Source organism: Macrobrachium nipponense, chromosome 6, assembly GCF_015104395.2.
Source record: "Macrobrachium nipponense isolate FS-2020 chromosome 6, ASM1510439v2, whole genome shotgun sequence".
Lineage (NCBI taxonomy): Eukaryota > Metazoa > Arthropoda > Malacostraca > Decapoda > Palaemonidae > Macrobrachium > Macrobrachium nipponense.
The window spans coordinates 27664039-27683982 of NC_061108.1; the positions used below are offsets into that span (position 1 = coordinate 27664039).

Here is a 19944-nt window from a genome sequence, read left to right on the forward strand (position 1 = left end):
AGAAAGCCTTAAAAGCCGAGGAAATTCCAGCCTTTCCAGGCTACCCAACAACAGCAGGTAGTGCAGGCAGTGCCAGTCTCCCAGGTGGCACAGCCTTCCACTTCAAAGGCCCAGACTCAACAGCAAAATCTAATATTGACTCCTCAGGGCCAAGCTTCTACCTCCTTTGCGGTCTCACCAGCCTTCAACCCAGTGTTCGAAGGCCAAGCTTTCCAACCCTTTAACAGGTTCGGGAGAGGCAGCAGGGCTAGTGGTGCATTTCGCCAAAGAGGTGGCGGAAGAGCAACCAGCCGGGGGAAGCACCTACGAGGAGGACGCGGGTCACGACCTGCCCCAAGTCAGTGGGAACCCTCAGGTAGGAGGGAGGCTGTTCCTATATCGTCACAGATGGGGGTTCAGCAACTGGGCACAGAGCATCGTGTCCAAAGGACTAGAGTACAGTGGTCCCCCGCCCCCCGTATTCGCGGGGGATGCGTACAAGACCCCCCCCGTGAATGTTTGGAACCCCTATAAAAACGCTAAAAACAGCCTATTTTGTTAGTTAAAACTCAAGAAAAACCACTAAAAATTTTCATACTTGGTTTTTTTAATAGTTTTATCACAAAAAGTGCATTTTATGATGAAATTGATAAAAAAAACCAGGAATTTGTGGATATTTCTCATAGAAAAATACCGCGAATGCGCGAATTTTCCGCAAATAATGCGGGGAAACGTTCCTGAGAGAAATCCGCGAATGAGTGAGTCCACGAACCCGGAGAGCACGAATACGGGGGGCCCACTGTAGTGTCAAAAGTCAGGCATTTGAAGTTTAAAGGTCGCTTGTTCAGCGTGCCAAAGAAAGGCTTAACCAAACGAAGAATAATTCTAGACTTGTCCTGTCTAAACTTATTCATTCATTGTGACAAGTTCAAAATGCTGGCTATCTCGCAGGTGCGGACCTTACTTCCCCGTGGGGCCGTCACCACCTCTATCGATCTTACAGACGCATACTATCATATCCCAGTGGCAAGACACTTCCGCCTGTACCTAGGTTTCAGGCTAGGGAACCAGGCATTCTCCTTCAAGGTAATGCCCTTCGGGTTGAACGTGGCCCCCAGGATATTTACGAAGATGGCGGAGTCAGTAGTTCAACAACTAAGGTATCAGGGGATAATGGTAGTTGCGTATCTGGACGATTGGCTCGTTTGGGCAACAAGCATCGAAGAATTCCACAAAGCAATGGTCAAGGTAATACAATTTCTGGAACATCTGGGGTTCCAGATAAACAAGACCAAGTCCAGGCTAAAATCAGACTCTCGCTTTCAGTGGCTCGGCATTCTGTGGGATCTGAACACCCACACTCTATCAATTCCGGCGTCCAAGAGGAAAGAAATAGCCAAAGCAACCAAACAATTTCTCAAATGCAAACAGACATCAAGGAGAAGCCTGGAAAGAATCCTAGGCTCTCTGCAATTTGCCTCAGTAACAGACGTTCTACTGAAGGCAAAACTAAAGGACATAAACCGTGTTTGGCGTTCGAGAGCAAACAACAAGTTCCGGGACAAATTGTCAGCCATCCCGGCGATACTTCGCAAACGACTCCGCCCCTAGGCGGAGGTCAAGAATTTATCAAAATCAATTCCTCTCCAGTTCCCCCCTCCGGCATTAGTTATCCACACGGATGCTTCACTAAGCGGCTGGGGAGGATACTCTCAGTACAAAAAAGTAAAAGGAACTTGGTCCCCTCAATTCCGTCAGCTTCACATCAATGTGTTGGAAGCTATGGCGGTATTCCTCACTCTGAAGAGACTTCTGCCAGCCAAGGGATCTCACATCAAGCTGGTATTGGACAGCGCAGTAGTAGTACACTGCATCAACAGAGGAGGCTCCAAATCAAGCCATGTGAACCATGTCATGATAGCCATATTTTCTCTGGCAGCCAAGTACAAATGGCACCTGTCATTCACTCACCTAGCAGGAGTAAAGAACGTGATAGCAGACGCCTTGTCTCGCTCAGTCCCTCTAGAGTCGGAGTGGTCTCTGGACAGGCGTTCGTTCCTGTGGATCTGCCAGAAAGTTCCAGGACTCCAGGTGGACCTTTTCGCCTCAGAGTCGAACCACAAGCTTCCCTGCATGTGGCTCCCAACCTGGACCCTCTGGCGTATGCCACAGATTGGAATCAGTGGAAGAAAGTATACATCTTTCCTCCAGTGAATCTTCTTCTGAAAATTTTGAACAAACTTAGGACTTTCAAGGGACAAGTTGCCCTAGTAGCCCCCTACTGGCCCAAGAGCAACTGGTTTCCACTCCTATTGGAATTAGGTCTCTGGCCTCAATGGATTCCTAATCCCAAGCTATCTCAAGTAGTGCAAATGAAGATTGTGTTCGCTTCCTCAGGAATTCTCAAAACTCTAACTTTATGGACTTTATGAATTTCGCGGCTAAAAGGAATGCAGATATCGATCCTCAAAACATCCTATTCCTAGAATCGGATAAAAGAGAATCGACCCTTCGTCAGTATGACTCAGCCGTTAAGAAACTAGCCAAATTTCTGAGGGGAACTGAATCTCAAACCATGACTACCAACCTGGCTATTTCCTTCTTCAGGTCTTTATTTGAAAAAGGTTTAGCAGCCAGTACTATTACTACCACAAAGTCTGCTCTAAAGAAAATATTCCAGTATCGTTTTAAAATAGATCTAACAGACTCCTATTTTTCTTCGATTCCTAGAGCTTGTGCTAGACTCAGACCAACAGAGAGACCTAGCACAGTGTCATGGTTCTTAAATGATGTTCTCAAACTGGCCTCAGATACTGATAACAACTCATGTGGTTACTTACCCCTCCTAAGGAAAACATTATTTCTTTTAAGTCTGGCCTCAGGAGCCAGGGTATCTGAACTGTCGGCTCTGTCTAGAGACTCGGGTCATATAGAATTTCTCCCATCAGAAGTTCTTCTCTCTCCAGATCGTCAATTTTTGGCCAAAACCGAGGACGCTTCAATGAGATGGGCCCCTTGGAAGATCCTCCCTCTTCCTCAAGACCCTTCTTTATGTCCAGTTACGGCCTTACGAGCATATCTAGCCCTTTATTTATGAGGGAAAAGGGTGGCACTATTTCCTTAAAAGGTATTAGGCAACAGATCCTGCACTTTATTAAACAAGCCAACCCAAATTCATTCCCTAAAGTCCATGACATTAAGGCAGTAGCTACCTCGATCAACTATTTTCAACATATGAATTTTGATGATCTTAAAAAGTATACAGGCTGGAAAATCGCCGACAGTATTCAAACGTCACTACCTTAAATCCTTAGAAGCTCTTAAATTTCCAGCAGTGGCAGCGGGAAACACAGTTTCTCCTGACACTGCCTAAGTAGTTTAGTAATAGATCCAGATCTCCTTTCTACCTGTCTCACTGACATCCTTCCTGTAATCCTGCCACCATGTACTCCTCCCTTTTTTAGCCTTAGCTGCCAAAAAAGGGCACTTATTGTGATGTTTTCCTTATTTTTTTGCTAGGATTACTCACACTTGTAAATAACCTATTATATTGTATAGTTTTAAGGTTATTATAAGTTATCATAATTAATTTTAAGTATGTATTATTATCTTTGTAGTCATAAGTTTCTAGATTATAGTACTTTATATCAATTGTTTTTCATTCTTCCCTTACTCATGTTATATCCTCTTTCAAGCTTGTGGCCATTTCTCTGGTATTATTTCACAAAGCGACACGGGCTGAGCCCAGAAAAGGGATTTTGTTGAAGGAAAAATCTATTTCTGGGCAAGGGCCCGTGTCGCCCAGTGAAATCCCACCCTTCTTTACACCCACCCTTGGGCCCAAGCTTGACAACCTAACTCCAAGGATGACCACAAGAGGCGCTCGTGATGGCGTCGGGAGCGCTAGTAGTAGTAGTTGCTGGTGTAGGCCGTGTGTCGGCCCTCTCTAGTAGGGGGATTTTGTAGAAGGATGGATCTAAATGGTAAGAGACCCGTGGTAGTGGTTTCACTCGCCCCAGAAACCATACCGACACCTTTTTATATAAGGCGAGTGATTGAGAATACTCTGACGTTCCATTTTAGTTTTTTCTCTAGTAATGTTAGTAATATTTACCTTAGAAAAGTGTGCTAAAAGGACATTTCACTGGGCGACACTGGTCCTTGCCCAGAAATAGATTTTTCCTTTGTCAAAATCCCTTTTTTCTATTATTGATGTGTTCAAAAGTTAAATTAACAGTGTAAAGTAATAAAACACTACGTTATATGAAGTAAAATTTTCTAAATTTTATTTTTGCTGTGTACAATTTACGTATTGTTTGGTAAAAATGGCACCGGCTGGCTAGGGGATGGAGGGAGTAGAGACGGGAACCCTTTGAGCAAACCGTGTTGGTTGCAGTATGCAATGGTTAATAACAAAATCAATTTTATTCACATATTAGGTACGACGATAATCAAAGGAATCGATAGTGTGTGTGTCTGAGAGAGAGAGAGAGAGAGAGAGAGAGAGAGAGAGAGAGAGAGAGAGAGAGAGAGAGAGAGAGAGTAATCAGCATCAAGAATGCAAGAAAAGGAAAGAGATAAAATAACTTCCACAAGGAAGGTGTTTCAACGAACAATTGAAGGCACACAGATGCTGAAAGCAGAGCCAGTTTGTTTATTACAGAGCTGAGTTACTTTTACGATAGTAAAAAATCATAAAAAGTAATTGTCACTAGATTGGTATTTTACCGTAACAAAAATAAAAGTGATTTGGGCAGATCGAGTGTAAGTGAAAGAAATGGGCGAATAATCATCCAAAATCAGTGGGAAGCAGAGCCATTCTCTCTCTCTCTCTCTCTCTCTCTCTCTCTCTCCTCTCTCTCAGCAGCAGCGCACCGAACACTGACTCGAGCAAGGTTTTTTTTATTGTATTACATTTGTTTCCATGTTTTGTCATTATGTTGAATTTATTGTGAAATAATATTTTATTTTTTATGTGAATTGGTACTGCTTTTATGTACATATTATAGTAAGATTTTACTCTCTTCTCTCCTCAACAATACCACGACTCACAATAACTTAAAATCATCCATTCATTATTCATCAAAAATATAAACGTTCCCTCCCTCTACCTCAAGTTAGCTGTGTATCACTGCAATGACGAATGATTTTGTTAATCAGTTGTGCTAAATTTTATTGTGAAAGGCTTTTCATTTAGTATTTTGTTAATATTGTTCAAATAGACAGTCTTATTCGGCACACCAAACACTGGCTCAATTAAAAATTTGTTCTTTTTTTCTGTACAGGCGGCCCTCGGTTAGCGGCAGGGGTTCCGTTCCCTGGACACCGACGCCAACGATTTGACGCTGAGCGATTTTAAAAGCCTACGGCCGCCGCACACTTCTTTCGAAACTCTAGACCAGTCAGAGGCACCGTAACTCCCACAACGGCTCAAAATAAGTAAAATTATATTCATGCAGTATAGTAATATTATAATTTTACTTTGTACAGTAACATGTGGGTGTCTAGGAGATGTAAAGATATAATAAAGTTTATACAGTGTACAGGTATCTGTAGTGTTCAGGTTACGATCATTAGTTTACGATAGTTCGATTTTATGAGAGATCAAATTACAATGGCCTAACTTTATCCATCTTCTAGTTACATAAGTTCAATAACAGCAAAAGAGAATGGTGAAAGTATGGTTTTAACGTTATACTCGTTGCGTGAACGTGTACAACCATGAACAACCGAACGAGAAAACTACTTTTTTTTTCTAAGTACAACCGAACTGGATAACATGTTTGGCTTGTATTTCGATCATCGTAATATAGTGCAACATTACCGTATTTGTTATAAATGGCGTTATGTATAGAATAGAACTGAGATATCTTAATGTAAATAACTTTATTCGCTATAAATCAGAGATCAATGATAGATTAAAGATCAATCGGAAAATATACCGTTAAATTTAAACCTAATTATGACTGAAGCTGAGGAAACTGTTCAAGCTGCTAATGACTATTATCGTACATCGGCACAAGGATAAAACTGCAGTAAACGTCTGCCATCACACACAACCATAGATAAAATTGGGATAAAATAATTTTAATCAAAACTACTGTGCTTGAAAGAACACATTTTACTGTTGGTTTCACGCCGATATAAGATAAATAACGTAAAGTTCGTATTACGATGATATAAAGGATTACGTATTGCGAACGGAATCGCGTAATTTTTTACGCAATAAACATGCCGCCAACGTAATCTGTTAACGAAAAAAATAGTAGTTCACATTCACAACGAGACATATTCAATAAATATTTCCACCTAAAAACACGCTGTATAAGGAAAAATAACTTTGTCTCATATAAGTCAAGTATCTAGATATTCGTTTATGCTAACTAGAAGCAAGAGCATTCGCTCAGAATTGCGTTATGGTGAAACAGACTCGTATTCATCAGCTGATTTCAAACCACAACATTGGCCGCTCCGCGGAATACGGGCTTAAGTTTGCCGTAGTATTTTAAAATACAATAATATGAGAATACATATAATATTCTTGGATACAGTGAAATAATGTATAACTTTTTAAAGAATTTATGGAAAAGATGCATAATTAATAAAATAACACAATGCATTTTTCGGAACTGGCGGACAAGAACGAACATGAAAAACCATCCCCTGACAACGTGGAGCGTAGTTACAAAGGCTGCCTTAATTTGTATCTTATTTCTGTACAGAAATGAAAATACCTTTTACGCAATATATTTTCATGCACATTTTAAACATAAAAGCATAAACATTTGAAAAATCGACACATCGATCGCTAAATTTGCACACTTTTCTCTCTCTCTCTCTCTCTCTCTCTCTCCTCTCTCTCTCTCTCTCTCTCTCTAACTCGATATTTTTGGAAGAGCGGCAGACGGCGGCAAAAAAAGTGCAAATTAGCGATCGATGTGTCGATTTCATAAATGTTTATGCTTTTATGTTTAAAATGTGTATGAAAATGTATTACGAATAGGGTATTTTTATTTCTGTGCAGAAATATGATAAAAGGCAGCTTTTGAAACTCCCCTTCAAGTTATCGACTACGAGTGTTTTTCAAGTTCGTTCTTGTATGCTGACTCAGTTGGTTGTTTACCCCCCCCCCCCCCCCCCCCCCCCCCCCCCCTCGCCTCTGTAGTCTGCTGGCCTTTATTGTACCGACAGGATATATGGATCCGTGTGCCGGACACAATAATAAGTACTTGTCGTTGAGGACGTGACCGTAACGGACAAGACTGTAATGCCCCTGCTCAGGGCACGGTACAACGCACAAAAAAAAACAATGAAACAAGGGATCACCACACCCGGTTAAAAAAATACACCAAGACATTAAAAGACTGAAAGATACTCAAAAACCCCATGTATCTTCAGACAACCTTAAAACAAAAAACCACAATCAAGGAGAAAAGTTAGTGAGGATGGGAGACATCTCACCCAATACCGTGTCAGTCACAATGAATGGCCCCAATGTACTGCAATTTTCATATGTGGTTTGCAAATCTGTCAGATAATGAGATGCGAAGACAGAATTGCTTCTCCAATATGTAGATTTAATAATGTCTTTTAAAGACAGATTACGTCTAAACGCCATAGACGTAGCCACTGCTCTTATTTCATGAGCTTTGACTCTAAGCACTTTGATATCTGAGTTCTGACATTGTTCTTGTGCCTCAGTAATCAAATTCCTTAAAAAGAAGGAGAGCGCATTTTTAGAAAGAGGACGAGAAGGATCTTTCACTGAACACCACAGGTTATCACTCTTACCTCTTGTACCTTTGGTTCTTTGCACATAATGTCTAAGTGCTCTCACTGGGCAGAGAAGACATTCAAGCTCATTAGGCCCCACTAGCTCCGAAAAGTTCTTTATAGAGAAAGAACGAGGCCAAGGATGGGAGGGATTTTTATTCTTAGCCAAAAATCCCAGCATTAATGAGCAAATGGCCTTTCCCTTAGCAAACCCAACTCTCTTATCAATAGCATGGAGCTCACTGATCCTTCTAGCCGATGCTAAAGCACAAAGAAAAAGTGTCTTTCTAGTCAGATCTATAAAAGAACTAGAGGAGCTCGGTTTGAATTTGTCAGACATCAGCCATTTGAGAACAACATCCAGGTTCCAAGCTACTGTTCTTGACTCCTTTTTCTTGGTTGTATATCAAAGGAACGAATCAGGTCTGAGAGGTCTTGATTATTAGAAACATCTAATCATTGATGTCTGAACACTGAAGCCAACATAGCTCTATAACCCCTAATCGTCTGGGTAGAAAGCTTCTTAGTCTCATGAAGAAAAAGAAGGAAGTTAGCTAACTGAGCTATACAGGTCTTAGAAGACGAAATTCCCTCTTTTTTGCACCAAGCTCTGAACTGGACCCACTTGGCTTGGTACACTGGATCAGAGGATCTCTCCTGGGTCTAGCAATAGCTCTTGAAGCTCTCTTTGAAAATCCTCTCTTTCTGAGGAGATGCTCGACAGTCTGAAGGCGACTAGTCGAAGAGCGGACAAGTTGTGATGTAACCTCGAAAAGTGGGGCTGTCTGAGTAAATCTCTCCTTAACGGCAACTCTCTTGGAAAGTCTGTAACAGTAGTAAGTCCGGGAAAAAACCATTCCCTGGCCAGCCAAAAGCAAAAAGGGGGCTATCAGAGTCATCCTTACGTTCTGATGACCTCTGAACTTTTGTCAGAACTAGTCTTAGCATCTTGAATGGAGGAAAGGCGTAAAGATCTAGATTTGACCAGTCCAGAAGCATGGCATCCACTGCAAATGCCTCTTCGTCTGGAACTGGGGAGCAATACAGTGGCAGACGAGCCGTCTTGTTCGTGGCGAAGAGATCCAAAAGAGGACATCCCCAAATTTCCCAAAGCTTCTTGCATATTGAGGATGTAGAGTCCACTCTGTGGAGAGGACTTGTCCTCTCCTGCTGAGAATGTCCGCCTTTACATTCTTCAAGCCTTGAATAAATCTTGTGCTCAAAACAACCTTGTTCTCTTTCGCCCAAATGAGCAGGTCTCTCGTTGCCTCGCACAGAGAGAACGAGTGTGTCCCCCCCCTTGTTTTTTATTTAAGAGAGAGCCGTGGTGTTTGTCTGCTTGAACACTACTTTCCCTCTTACCTCTGTCTGGAAGTACATTGAGCAAAATGAACCGCCTTTAGTTTTAGCTCTTTCAGATTTATGTGCCAGCTTTTCTGATGACTGCTAAAGTCCTGACATTTCTTCCTTTTTCCCCAGAGTTGGCTCCCCACCCTTTGTCCGATGCGTCTGACAAGAGCGTAAGGTTTGGGGCTCAACTGGCTTAGAGACAAGCCCTCCTCTTAGTCTTCCTTCTGACTTCCACCAAAGGAGGTCCTGCTTGATCCCTTCCGAGATGGGGAACACGAAGGAGTCTGGGAACTTCTTCCTTTGCCACTTCTGTTTTAAGTAAAATTGAAGTGGTCTCATGTTGAGCCTGCCCAGACTTACAAATTGCTCTATCGAGGCCAAGGTGCCTAACAGGCTCATCCACTGATTCACCGAGCAAGTTTGTCTGATGAGAAATTCGTCTATCTTGTTCAGGCAAGAGTCGATCCTCTGACGAGATGGAAAAGCCTGAAAAAGAACTGAATTCAGTCTCACTCCTAAATAAACTATCTCCTGAGAGGGAGTGAGACACAACTTGTCCTTGTTGACTAACAATCCCAGGCTATCCGCCAACCTTAAAGTCTTTTGTAAGTCCTCCACACACTTCTGTCTGGAACTTGCCCTGAGAAGCCAATCGTCCAGATACATGGAGATCCGTATCCCGTCCAGATGAAGCCACTTTGCTACTGACGACAGAACTCTGGTGAACACTTGTGGAGCTGTCGACAGGCCGAAACAGAGGGCCCCGAACTGATAAATCCGACCCTGGAATACGAATCTCAGGAATCTCCTCGATTCCAAATGAATCAGAATATGAAAGTAGGCGTCCTGAAGGTCTATGGAAACCATCCAGTCTCCTGGATGAAGAGCTGCTAATACTGACTGGGTTGGTCGTTTCCATAGAAAACTTTGTCTTCAGGACAAAGACGTTCAGGGCGATCACGCCCAACACCGGTCTCCAACCCCCCCGAGGCCTTCTTTACCAGGAAAAGGCGATTGAAAATCCTGGTTCCTGAGGAGCATCCACTAACTCTATGGCCCTCTTTGCCAGTAAAGCGAGAACTTCTTCATGGAGGGCGGCAAATTTTTCGGAGTTCTCCGAGTAAGCGGATAAATCTACAGGAAATTCTGTGAGAGGGGGGTGCTTGTTGAACAGAATGGTGTAACTTTCCTTCAGGACCTGAACCATCCAAGGATCCGCTCCGAGGTGACACCAGGTCTGCCAGAAAAGGTGTAATCTGGCTCCTACTGCTGTGTGGAGGACTACGAGCCTACTTCTTGATGGAAGAGGGAGTGGTTTTAGACGAGGCTCTACCTCTCCCCTGAAAACTAAAGAAAGATCTAACGGAAACTCTACCTCGAAATGGTTTAGGGCTTCCATGGTGGAAGCACTACGAGATGCAGAAAGTACCAAAGCAATCTTCCTGGCTTCTTCACTGACTGTGATAAGAGATCCTGAGTCGCTTTCTGTGTCAAGGACTGGAGCGATCTCGTCCACAATCTCTTGCGGAAAAAGGTGCTTCTTGTCCAAAGGAGAGAAGAGCAAGGCGGACTTCTGGTTCGATGAGACCCCTTTCGACAAGAAGGAGCACCAAATCTGTCTCTTCTTCAACACTCCAGAGGCGAAAATGGCAGCGAGCTTCGACAATAAGGAGCACCAAATCTGTCTCTTCTTCAACATCCTCCAGAGGCGAAAATGGCAGCGAGCTCCGAAGCTCCATCCACAGATGCCTTTATCAATACAATCAAGTACAGAGGCAAAATCCTTCAACTGCTCCTCTGAAAGCCCAAATGACTTGACTTTCCTGGCCAGAGAAGCAATGGCCCAATCCAGGAAGCTAACAACTTCAAAAACACGGAAAACACTCTTGCAAAGATGATCCAGCTCACTTGCCGAAAAGAAAATCTTAGCAGTATTTAGGGCTGATCTACGAGAAGGAATCCAAGCGACTCGAAAAGTCTCCCTGAACAGAGGCAGTCACACCCAGGGAAAATACTTCTCCAGTGTCATACCAGACACGGCTCCTTGACGAAAGTCTCGAAGGGGGAAGGCAGGACATTTTTCGCCTGTTCCCTCTTCTCCAAAAGCCTAGCATTCACTTTCTTGATAGCCTTCTTAGCCGAATCGAGGAGGGTCGAGACGCGTGAACGAGGACGCGGAGTCAGGCTTACTGTCCTTTTTCCACTGCGAACCAGGAGAAATTAGAACGGAAGGTGCAAAATCAAAAGAATCCCAAGTTGTCAACAAAGAATCGTAAAAAGTTGTGATATACCCCGAACAAATGCTTGTCTTTTTCTGTAACTATTACTACTTCTTCTTCTCCACATCTGAAGCTTCCTTCGAAGAAACTGGGGAACATTCCATCTGAAGAGGATTCCTGTTCGGCGAAGTTCACACAATAATGCACCGAGGCGGCTGCAAGAGAGCAGGAGAGTCGTTTGCGCTGTACTGAGGCGAATCCGAGCGGCTGAGCTGGCGCCCGAGCGAGAGCCTGACGTGGCGCAAGAGAAGGAGTCAGGAAAGGAGCCTGACCTGGCGCCTGAAGAGGAGTCACATGGAGTCTGAACAGGCGCCTGGACTGAGGCAGAAACATGAGGCTGAATGGAAGCCTGAAGAGGAGACTGAAGACAAGCCTGTGAAGAGGACTGCACAGTAGCCTGCGGAAGATGCAAGGCGGGCGGGAGCACATTCGGGGAAGAAAGAGATTTGCCAAAAAGCTCCAAAATACTGCCTAACTTGGCATTCATCTGGTCTAAAACCGAAAGCTGAGGATCCACCAACGTAGAAGGCGCGGGAGGAATAGAAGGATGAGCCACAAACATGTCTGGAACCGCAGGAGTTACTGCTTGAGGAGGCTCTGGGGAAGGCTCTGAAGGCGTGTGGAGAGTCCGGCTTCTCCAATTCTATGAGAGAAGGATGATAAACTGAAACAGCCGGAGAAAAAGCTTCAGGCTCCTCCCAAAAACTACAGGTAGGTTCGGCAGCCGCCACCTTCTAGGGAACCGCAGCAGGGGAAACATTGCGAGACCTCTTCAGCGGTCTAGACGTCTTATGACGCCAGCCTCTATGAGAGGAGACATCTGAACTCGAGTCGCTTGACGAAAAACACTTCCTCGCAACAACTTTCCAATGGTGAGCAACAGCATCCTGGGATACGGCTACAGGATTGCTTGAGGGGTGGGGGCACTGCTCGGGAGCAGATCCATGCCTCCTCCCAGGATCTGGGGAGTTTGACAGGGGCCTAGACCTAGGAGAGCTAACGGAAGGCCAAACAGCCACCTCCTCCACTGCACTAGCACTAAGTAACTTGTCACATTTAAGTACCACTTCTTGCACTGTCTCACCCATTTTCTGCATAGTGGTGAGGAAAGAGACAAATTTCAAGTCCATATCGGCTCTTAATACTGACACAGGATTGGGATCGGGAGATACAGAGTCAAGGGCAGGAGAAACACTACGGGGTTAATAGGATCAGGATTAACAGAATTCAGAGGAATATCCTGGCTACTCACTGACTTAGAAGTAGACCTCTGTGAAGCCTTTCTGATTCTATCCTTTTCTAAACTTTCTCATATACCTTTCCAAAGCCTTCCACTCCTGAGATGTTAGAGCCATTACATTCTTCACACGTATTCTCAAGAACATTCACGTACCCTACAGCTAGACAAGTAGAATGAGGATCAAGTGAAGCTTTAAGGGGACCGTCCGCTATGGCGGATGACATGTCAACTTGAAAAAATTAAAAATAGAGTTATTACTTGTATCTATGCAGAAACATGCCGTGCATGCTTTCCGAAGTTTCAGCCAATTATTTTTATAAATAATGAAGATATAGCGGTTTTTAAATAATGACGTCATCGTAACTGCGTCGTCTGTATGACTTGAGTTTGACAGAATCATTTTTGCGCGTTTATTTTTGCATATATACAGCGATTTTTTTAAGATTTTTTCCGAAATTCTCATACATCTGGTAGCAATGAGAGGTAGTGTGACACTGGGTGAGAAGCGAGCTGCTCAGAGCGGTTTTATTTATAGGCGAGGACTCAAAGAGAATGACTCAGTTACGCCACAGACGTCAAAGGAGTTACATGTCGTAAGGCACTTGCGTTTGGTTACTCGCTATTTACGTTTTTTTTATAACTTCTTAGTGAACTTATAGCAATGCTGAAGTTACCTAAGATCAAGAAGGCTACTTGGCAACTAAGGCTAGCAAAATTAGCGAAGGCCAGGAGTGTGCTGAAAGAAAAACACGAAAATTCATTGTTATCAGCTGCCCTCATTGCCTCATGTCTCGCCGTCAACATCATTATCTGGTGTCACGCTGAGGGTATTAACTCACTTTTAGGGTAGGACCAGGATCCTTGATGTAGAAATCAACAATAAAAGTACAAATAAAGTAATTATAATTATGTTGTTTTGACTTTTATAAGAAAAAAGCAAAAATTTACATAGCAAATCTTTGGGAGCTCATAACTCAAAAACATACTTATGCCTACATGTCGGTAGCCATTACTCGGTTATTATTGTATCCAATTTTAGAGTTTTTAGAGGAGAAAGATATCATTGGAAAGAGGAAAAAATAAAAATCCCATAATTCTGTGTGCAGAATTTTTATTTTTTTTTTTCTTTTTTTTTTTTTTTTTAGATTTTTTTGAGTGTCTAGACTAAAAAAAAATTAAAAATTCATAAAAAAAAAAAATTAGAAAATTAAAAATAAAAAATTCTGTCACACAGAATTGTTCCGTATATAAAGAAGTTTTTATGGTATGATTTTCAATACAACTGATGTCATATTAGTGGAGAAATCTCTACCTATTTTTTTTTTAAATCATGATTTTTGCTAATAAAACGAAAAGTTTTAGCTCAAATGACTTGAAATTTTTATATGATGAAGGTGTTATATATATCATAAAACATATTTGAAAATTATGTATTTGCATAATAAAAAAAATAGACATCATAGCGGACGTCCCCTTCCCCTTAAGAAGTCTAGTCTTACACCCACTACTACACACCCTATACTGAATAGAGCCTGTGTCAGACATCGTGACAAAACAAAATAAATTCCTAAAAAGGACAAAAATTCTTCAAAACCAAAATAATTCTAGCGCTGCTAGCAAAAAGATCAGAAAATTCAAGGTACATCACCAAAAGGAGAAAAACCAAGATGATCAATTCCAAACTCCAACCAGCAGAGGAACCGTGTTATCGGTTCCGACAGCAGGAAACTTCTGACATATTGCTGGAATGGTTCCTGGTACCCGGTAGAGGGCAGGAGTAGAGGGATCACCTGTCAACCATTAGCGCTGCCGGGAATTTCAAATTCTGCCGTGATGTCAGGAGACGACAGCTATATGTAACCACCGGGGAAGTTGTATAAGTGAAACTATATATTATACAGTGGAACCTCTACATAGAAAAGTCCCTACATACAAAAAATTCAGGTTACTAAAGCAAAGACAAGGATTTTTTTGCTTCTGTGTACGAAAAATAATTCAGGTTGCGAAAGGGTAAAGTCCGAGATTTGCCCGCGGGCCGCCGAGAACAATCTTAAAACTTGTGATCCGCCAACTCAGTAGACTCGAACCATCCTCCTGCTCTCCCATTAGGTTCCTGATACTAGTCAACGCCATAAGATCCTGGTCTCCTATTGGTCAGCATCTGTCCCATCATGCCTCTATGTAAAGGCATTCCTTGACCATTTTTTGTGGCAGCATTATCGTAAACACCTGGAATTCGTCGTTCACATATTTTTCGTTTGTTAACGTAATTTGTGTTAGTGATTTCACTTTCGTTGTACTGTAAGTTACTTTATCGTATGTGTGTGACTTAATTACTTGTGCTATTAGCCATTGGTCCCAAGAATGTTGCTGAAGTTCAATGAAAGAAGAGGATGCTTTCTATGGAGAACGAAGATGGATATAGTGTTAATGTTTTGCTGCCATTTGTCCTCCTCTGTTGTCACTTTCGGACATCGCCTCACTCAAAAAGTAAGGTTCCACATTTTACTACATAGTACGTACGTACATGTACATACAGTATTTCTTGTACCCTGTACACTAATACACTTTATTTACAGGTACAGTCATAGTTATGTTAGGTATTGAATAGTCAAAATTGTTGTATTTCATTGTTTATTGGTCAATTTCTTTTATTATAAAATTTACTATGGTGCTTTTGTAGGGCTTGGAATGAATTAGGCAATTTACATGTAAAACGTAGTTCTAGATATGAAAAAATCAGGTTGCGAAGGCCGCTTCGGAACAGATTAATTTCATAACCTGAGGCACTACTGTAAAAAAAAAATGGAAAAAAATTAATAGTTTAACTTGTAAGACCCAGTAGGCTGTCGAATACAAGTCCAAACTAGATAATCAGTCAGTTTTGAAGTACAGGCAGCCCGCTGTTAACGGCGCAATCACTCAACGGCGAATCGGTTTTACGGCGGTCGTCAAAAATATTCATTAAAAAAATTAATAAGGCATTTTAAAGGTATCTTTACGGCACAAATTTCAGTTAACAGCGCCGTTAGCGCCGTTGTCTAACGAGTTTCATACATATGTAGAAAATGCCGTTAAGACCATAAAGGTTATGCAAATTATATTAAGAAATTTTATGGAGAGTTAATACGTAGGTATTAGGGTAAAATATATGCCTCTGACGCTGTTCTATGCCAAAAATATCGAGTTACATAAGTGCAAATTTAGCTATGGATGTGTCGATTCATAATTGTTCATGCTTTTGTTTAAAATGTGTGTGAATGTATTACGTGAAAGGCAATTTTTTATTTCTGTACAGAAAATATGATACAAAGGCAGCTTTGAAACTGCCCTTCACGATACCAAATACGATGTTTTTTCATGTTCTTTCTTGTAAGCCGCCGCCTGCCGCTCTTCCGAAAATATCGATCTAAAAAAAGTGCAAATTAGCGATTCGATGTGTCGATTTTATAAATGTTTATGCTTTTATGTTTAAAATGTGTATGAAAATGTATTACGACTAGGGTATTTTTATTTCTGTGCAGAAATATGATAAAAAGGCAGCTTTTGAAACTCCCCTTCAAGTTATCGACTACGATGTTTTTTTTTTGTTTTTTCAAGTTCGTTCTTGTATGCCGCCGCGGCATACAAGAACGAACTTGAAAAACACATCGTAGTCGATAACTTGAAGGGGAGTTTCAAAAGCTGCCTTTTTATCATATTTCTGCACAGAAATAAAATACCCTATTCGTAATACATTTTCATACACATTTAAAACATAAAAGCATAAACATTTATAAAATCGACACATCGATCGCTAATTTGCACTTTTTTTTGTCCGCCGTCTGCCGCTCTTTCCAAAAATATAGTTAAAAAAAAGTGCAAAATTTAGCGTTCGATAGTGTCGATTTTTTCAAATGTTTATGCTTTTATTATGTTTAAAAGTGCATGAAAATATATTGCGTTAAAGGTACAGAAATATAAAAATTAAGGCAGCCTTTGTAACTACGCTCCACGTTGTCAAGGGATGGTTTTTTTCATGTTCGTTCTTGTCCGCCAATTCCGAAAAATGCATTGTGTTATTTTATTAATTATGCATCTTTTCCATAAATCCTTTAAAAAGTTATACATTATTTCACTGTATCCAAGAATATTGTATGTATTCTCATATTATGGTATTTTAAAATACTACGGCAAACTTAAGCCCGTATTCCGCGGAGCGGCCAATGTTGTGGTTTGAAATCAGCTGATGAATACGAGTCTGTTTCACCATCAACGCAATTCTGAGCGAATGCTCTTGGCTTCTAGTTAGCATAAACGAATATCTAGATACTTGACTTATATGAGACAAAGTTATTTCTCCTTATACAGCGTGTTTTTAGGTGGAAATATTTATTGAATATGTCTCGTTGTGAATGTGAACTATTTTTTTCGTTAACAGATTACGTTGGCGGCATGTTTATTGCGTAAAAAATTACGTGATTCCGTTCGCATACGTAATCCTTTATATCATCGTAATACGAACTGATTTACGTATTTATCTTATATCGGCGTGAAAACCAACAGTAAAATGGTGTTTCTTTCAGCACGAGTTAGTTTTGATTAAAATGATTTTATCCCAATTTTAATCTATGGTTGTGTGTTGTTGGCAGACGTTTACTGCAGTTTTATCCTTGTTGCCGATGTACGATAATAGTCATTAGCAGCTTGAACAGTTTTTCTCAGCTTCAGTCATAATTAGGTTTGAATTTAACGGTATATTTCCCAATTGATCTTTAATCTATACTGATTCTCTGATATTAGCGAATAAAGTTATTACATAAGATATCTCATTTTCTATTCTATACATAACGCCATTTATAACACAAAAATACGGTAATGTTGCGCTGTAGTACGATGATCAAAATAAAAGCCAAACATGTTATCCAGTTCGGTTGTACTTAGAAAAAAAAAAGTAGTTTTTCTCGTTCGGTCGTTGTTCATGGTTGTACACGTTCACGCAACGAGTATTAACGTTAAAACCATACTTTCATCATTCTCTTTTGCTGTTTTATTGAACTTATGTAACTAGAAGATGGATAAAGTTAGTCCATTGTAATTTGATCTCTCATAAAATCGAACTATCGTAAGACTAATGATCGTAACCTGAACACTACAGCTACCTGTACACTGTATAAAACTTATTATATCTTTACATACTCTAGACACCCACATGTACTGTACAGTAAATTCTATAGTCTATACTGCATAAATATACTTTTACTTATTGCGCCGTTGTGGGGATTACGGCGCCTTTGACTGGTCTAGAGTTTCGAAAGAAGGTGTGCGGCGGCCGTAGGCTTTAAAATCGCTTTTGAGGTTTATCTCTGAAGCAAGATTGCTGGGTAGCTTTCTCTCTCTCTCTCTCTCTCTCTCTCTCTCTCTCGTCTCTCTCTCTCTCTCGTCTCTCTCTCTCTCTCTCTCTCTCTCTCTCTGTCTGTCTGTCTGTCTGTCTCTCGCTCTCTCTCTCTCTCTCTCTCTTCTCTCTCTCTCTCTCTCTCTCAATGTATGCACTTATTTTCTTCTCTCTCAGGTCTTTTTATATTCTCATTATTGAATTTACTTCTACTTCTCTTTAATTTTGTAAATTTCTTTGGTTTAAAATGAGATCATGTTTACTTTAATTTTGTGTACATGTTATCAGTTTTTTTTTTTCTCTCTCTCAGTGTGTGGTCAATCACACACTTCAGTTTTCCTGATCATTTTCAATTTTGTTTACTTCAATTTCTGTTCTCTTTTCTTTTATTATGTATCTTCTTTTATTCCAGAAGTTTTATCTTCTACATTATTATTTGTACAAACAGGTACAGTTACTTTATGCCAGATGAGCATTTAATCAACTGCTTCTGTTGTCTGATACATTTCTAATCTAGTCATTTCAATTAATTTTCACTTCTCTTCTATTATGCAATTTCTTTCATTAAGCTGATTTTGTGTTTATTATATCTATACATGAAAGTATACAGCATCAACAATACATAGGTGTACTGAGCTGGTGGAGGGGACTTGTTGATTGTATAAACCATTTGTCTGTTTCTGTCCATATCCTTTTGTTTTCTCCTCCATTTCATTAATTTAAATTTGTTCCTAGAATTAAAGTGTAATTAGATGTATATTTGTTGAAAATAAGTGCCCAATGTCAGGTCTCCCATTGCGAACATGTTTCAATTGGATTGTTATTTGATCCACTTGCTATCTATCTATTTCTTTAAAAGCAGAACTCAACTGTTTAAAAATGAAATCAGAAGTGAATAACATTTATTTTCCAAATTTCGTTGAGTGAAATGGGGGATAAAATTCATGGCGGTGTTATCAAGACAAATGGAGGAGAGAGCATAAAGATAACTTACCTACCAGCAAGCTGAATGGGCACTAATGCCAGCATTCACTCTGGCTTTTTTTTTTTTTTTTTCTATTGTAAAGGCATCAGAAAATACATATCAAAATTGAGATTTTGTGACCGATAGGTCTGTCATGAAAAAAATAAATAAAACGTTGCGATATTCAACATAAACATGGCTGTAACCACTCCAAAATACACGATAAAATGAAGGTAATGAATTTCGGTGAGAATTAATCAATGTACGTACATAGATATTCTATATTCCACTTACTTCTGACTGCTTCAACAAAACTAGATTAGCTAAATGCTGCTTCTGGTCTCCAGGGAAAAGTATATCTGTTACATATTGATCTAGATTATCTCCAAGCCTGCTTACTGCAGTAGTCACAGCAGCAAGAGCAATCTGTGAACAAAAGATAAAATAATTGTTCAATTTTTGGATGCCCACCATATACACAATAAAATTATTCTCCCTGGTGGTACAACCAACCTTTTGTAATTGAAAAATAACATAAATTAAAAACAAGGATACAATAATTACTTATTCACTACCATACTGAAATTCATGTACAGAAATGCATTTACCTGGCCTGGTGAATACAATATAATGGCATCAGTAAGATTTACTTTCTCTAGAAAATCTTCAATATAAGGTCGCAACCTTTCTGGGTCCTGTAGCTTTTGGAATCTTGTCTGTGGTAGGAAGAATTTTTCATGAGTGCTTCATAATTTTAACACAATAGTACAGTAATTCTAATAATTATACATAAACCAACCAGTTGTTTAATCCATTTTTATTCAGCATCTTTAAAGTATCAGTTGAACAAACATTCATCATTCATTTATAATAATTAATTTGTTTTAATTAAGTCTTTTATGAATCATAAATACTAATCCCAAACATAACAATTACATCATTAGACAGTTTGCTTAGAAAGGTTTCACATTCTTTCGCAATTCAA

The 19944-nt window shown here is 40.4% G+C and overlaps 1 protein-coding gene across 2 annotated transcripts in view; it reads right to left on the reverse strand.

Annotated features, from left to right (window-relative positions):
• LOC135216774 (cyclin-H-like) overlaps window positions 1-19944 on the reverse strand; it is a 123411-nt gene that overhangs the window by 21647 nt on the left and 81820 nt on the right. The window contains exons 6-8 of one of the 2 annotated variants that reach the window (XM_064252257.1): window positions 19568-19675; window positions 19270-19385; window positions 13263-13273 (exon numbers count right to left, since the gene is read on the reverse strand). In XM_064252257.1, the coding sequence (XP_064108327.1) occupies window positions 13263-13273; window positions 19270-19385; window positions 19568-19675 (235 nt within the window). Of the gene's footprint in view, window positions 1-13262; window positions 13274-19229; window positions 19386-19567; window positions 19676-19944 lie in introns of both variants that reach the window. The other variant, XM_064252256.1, reaches the window with a different exon arrangement.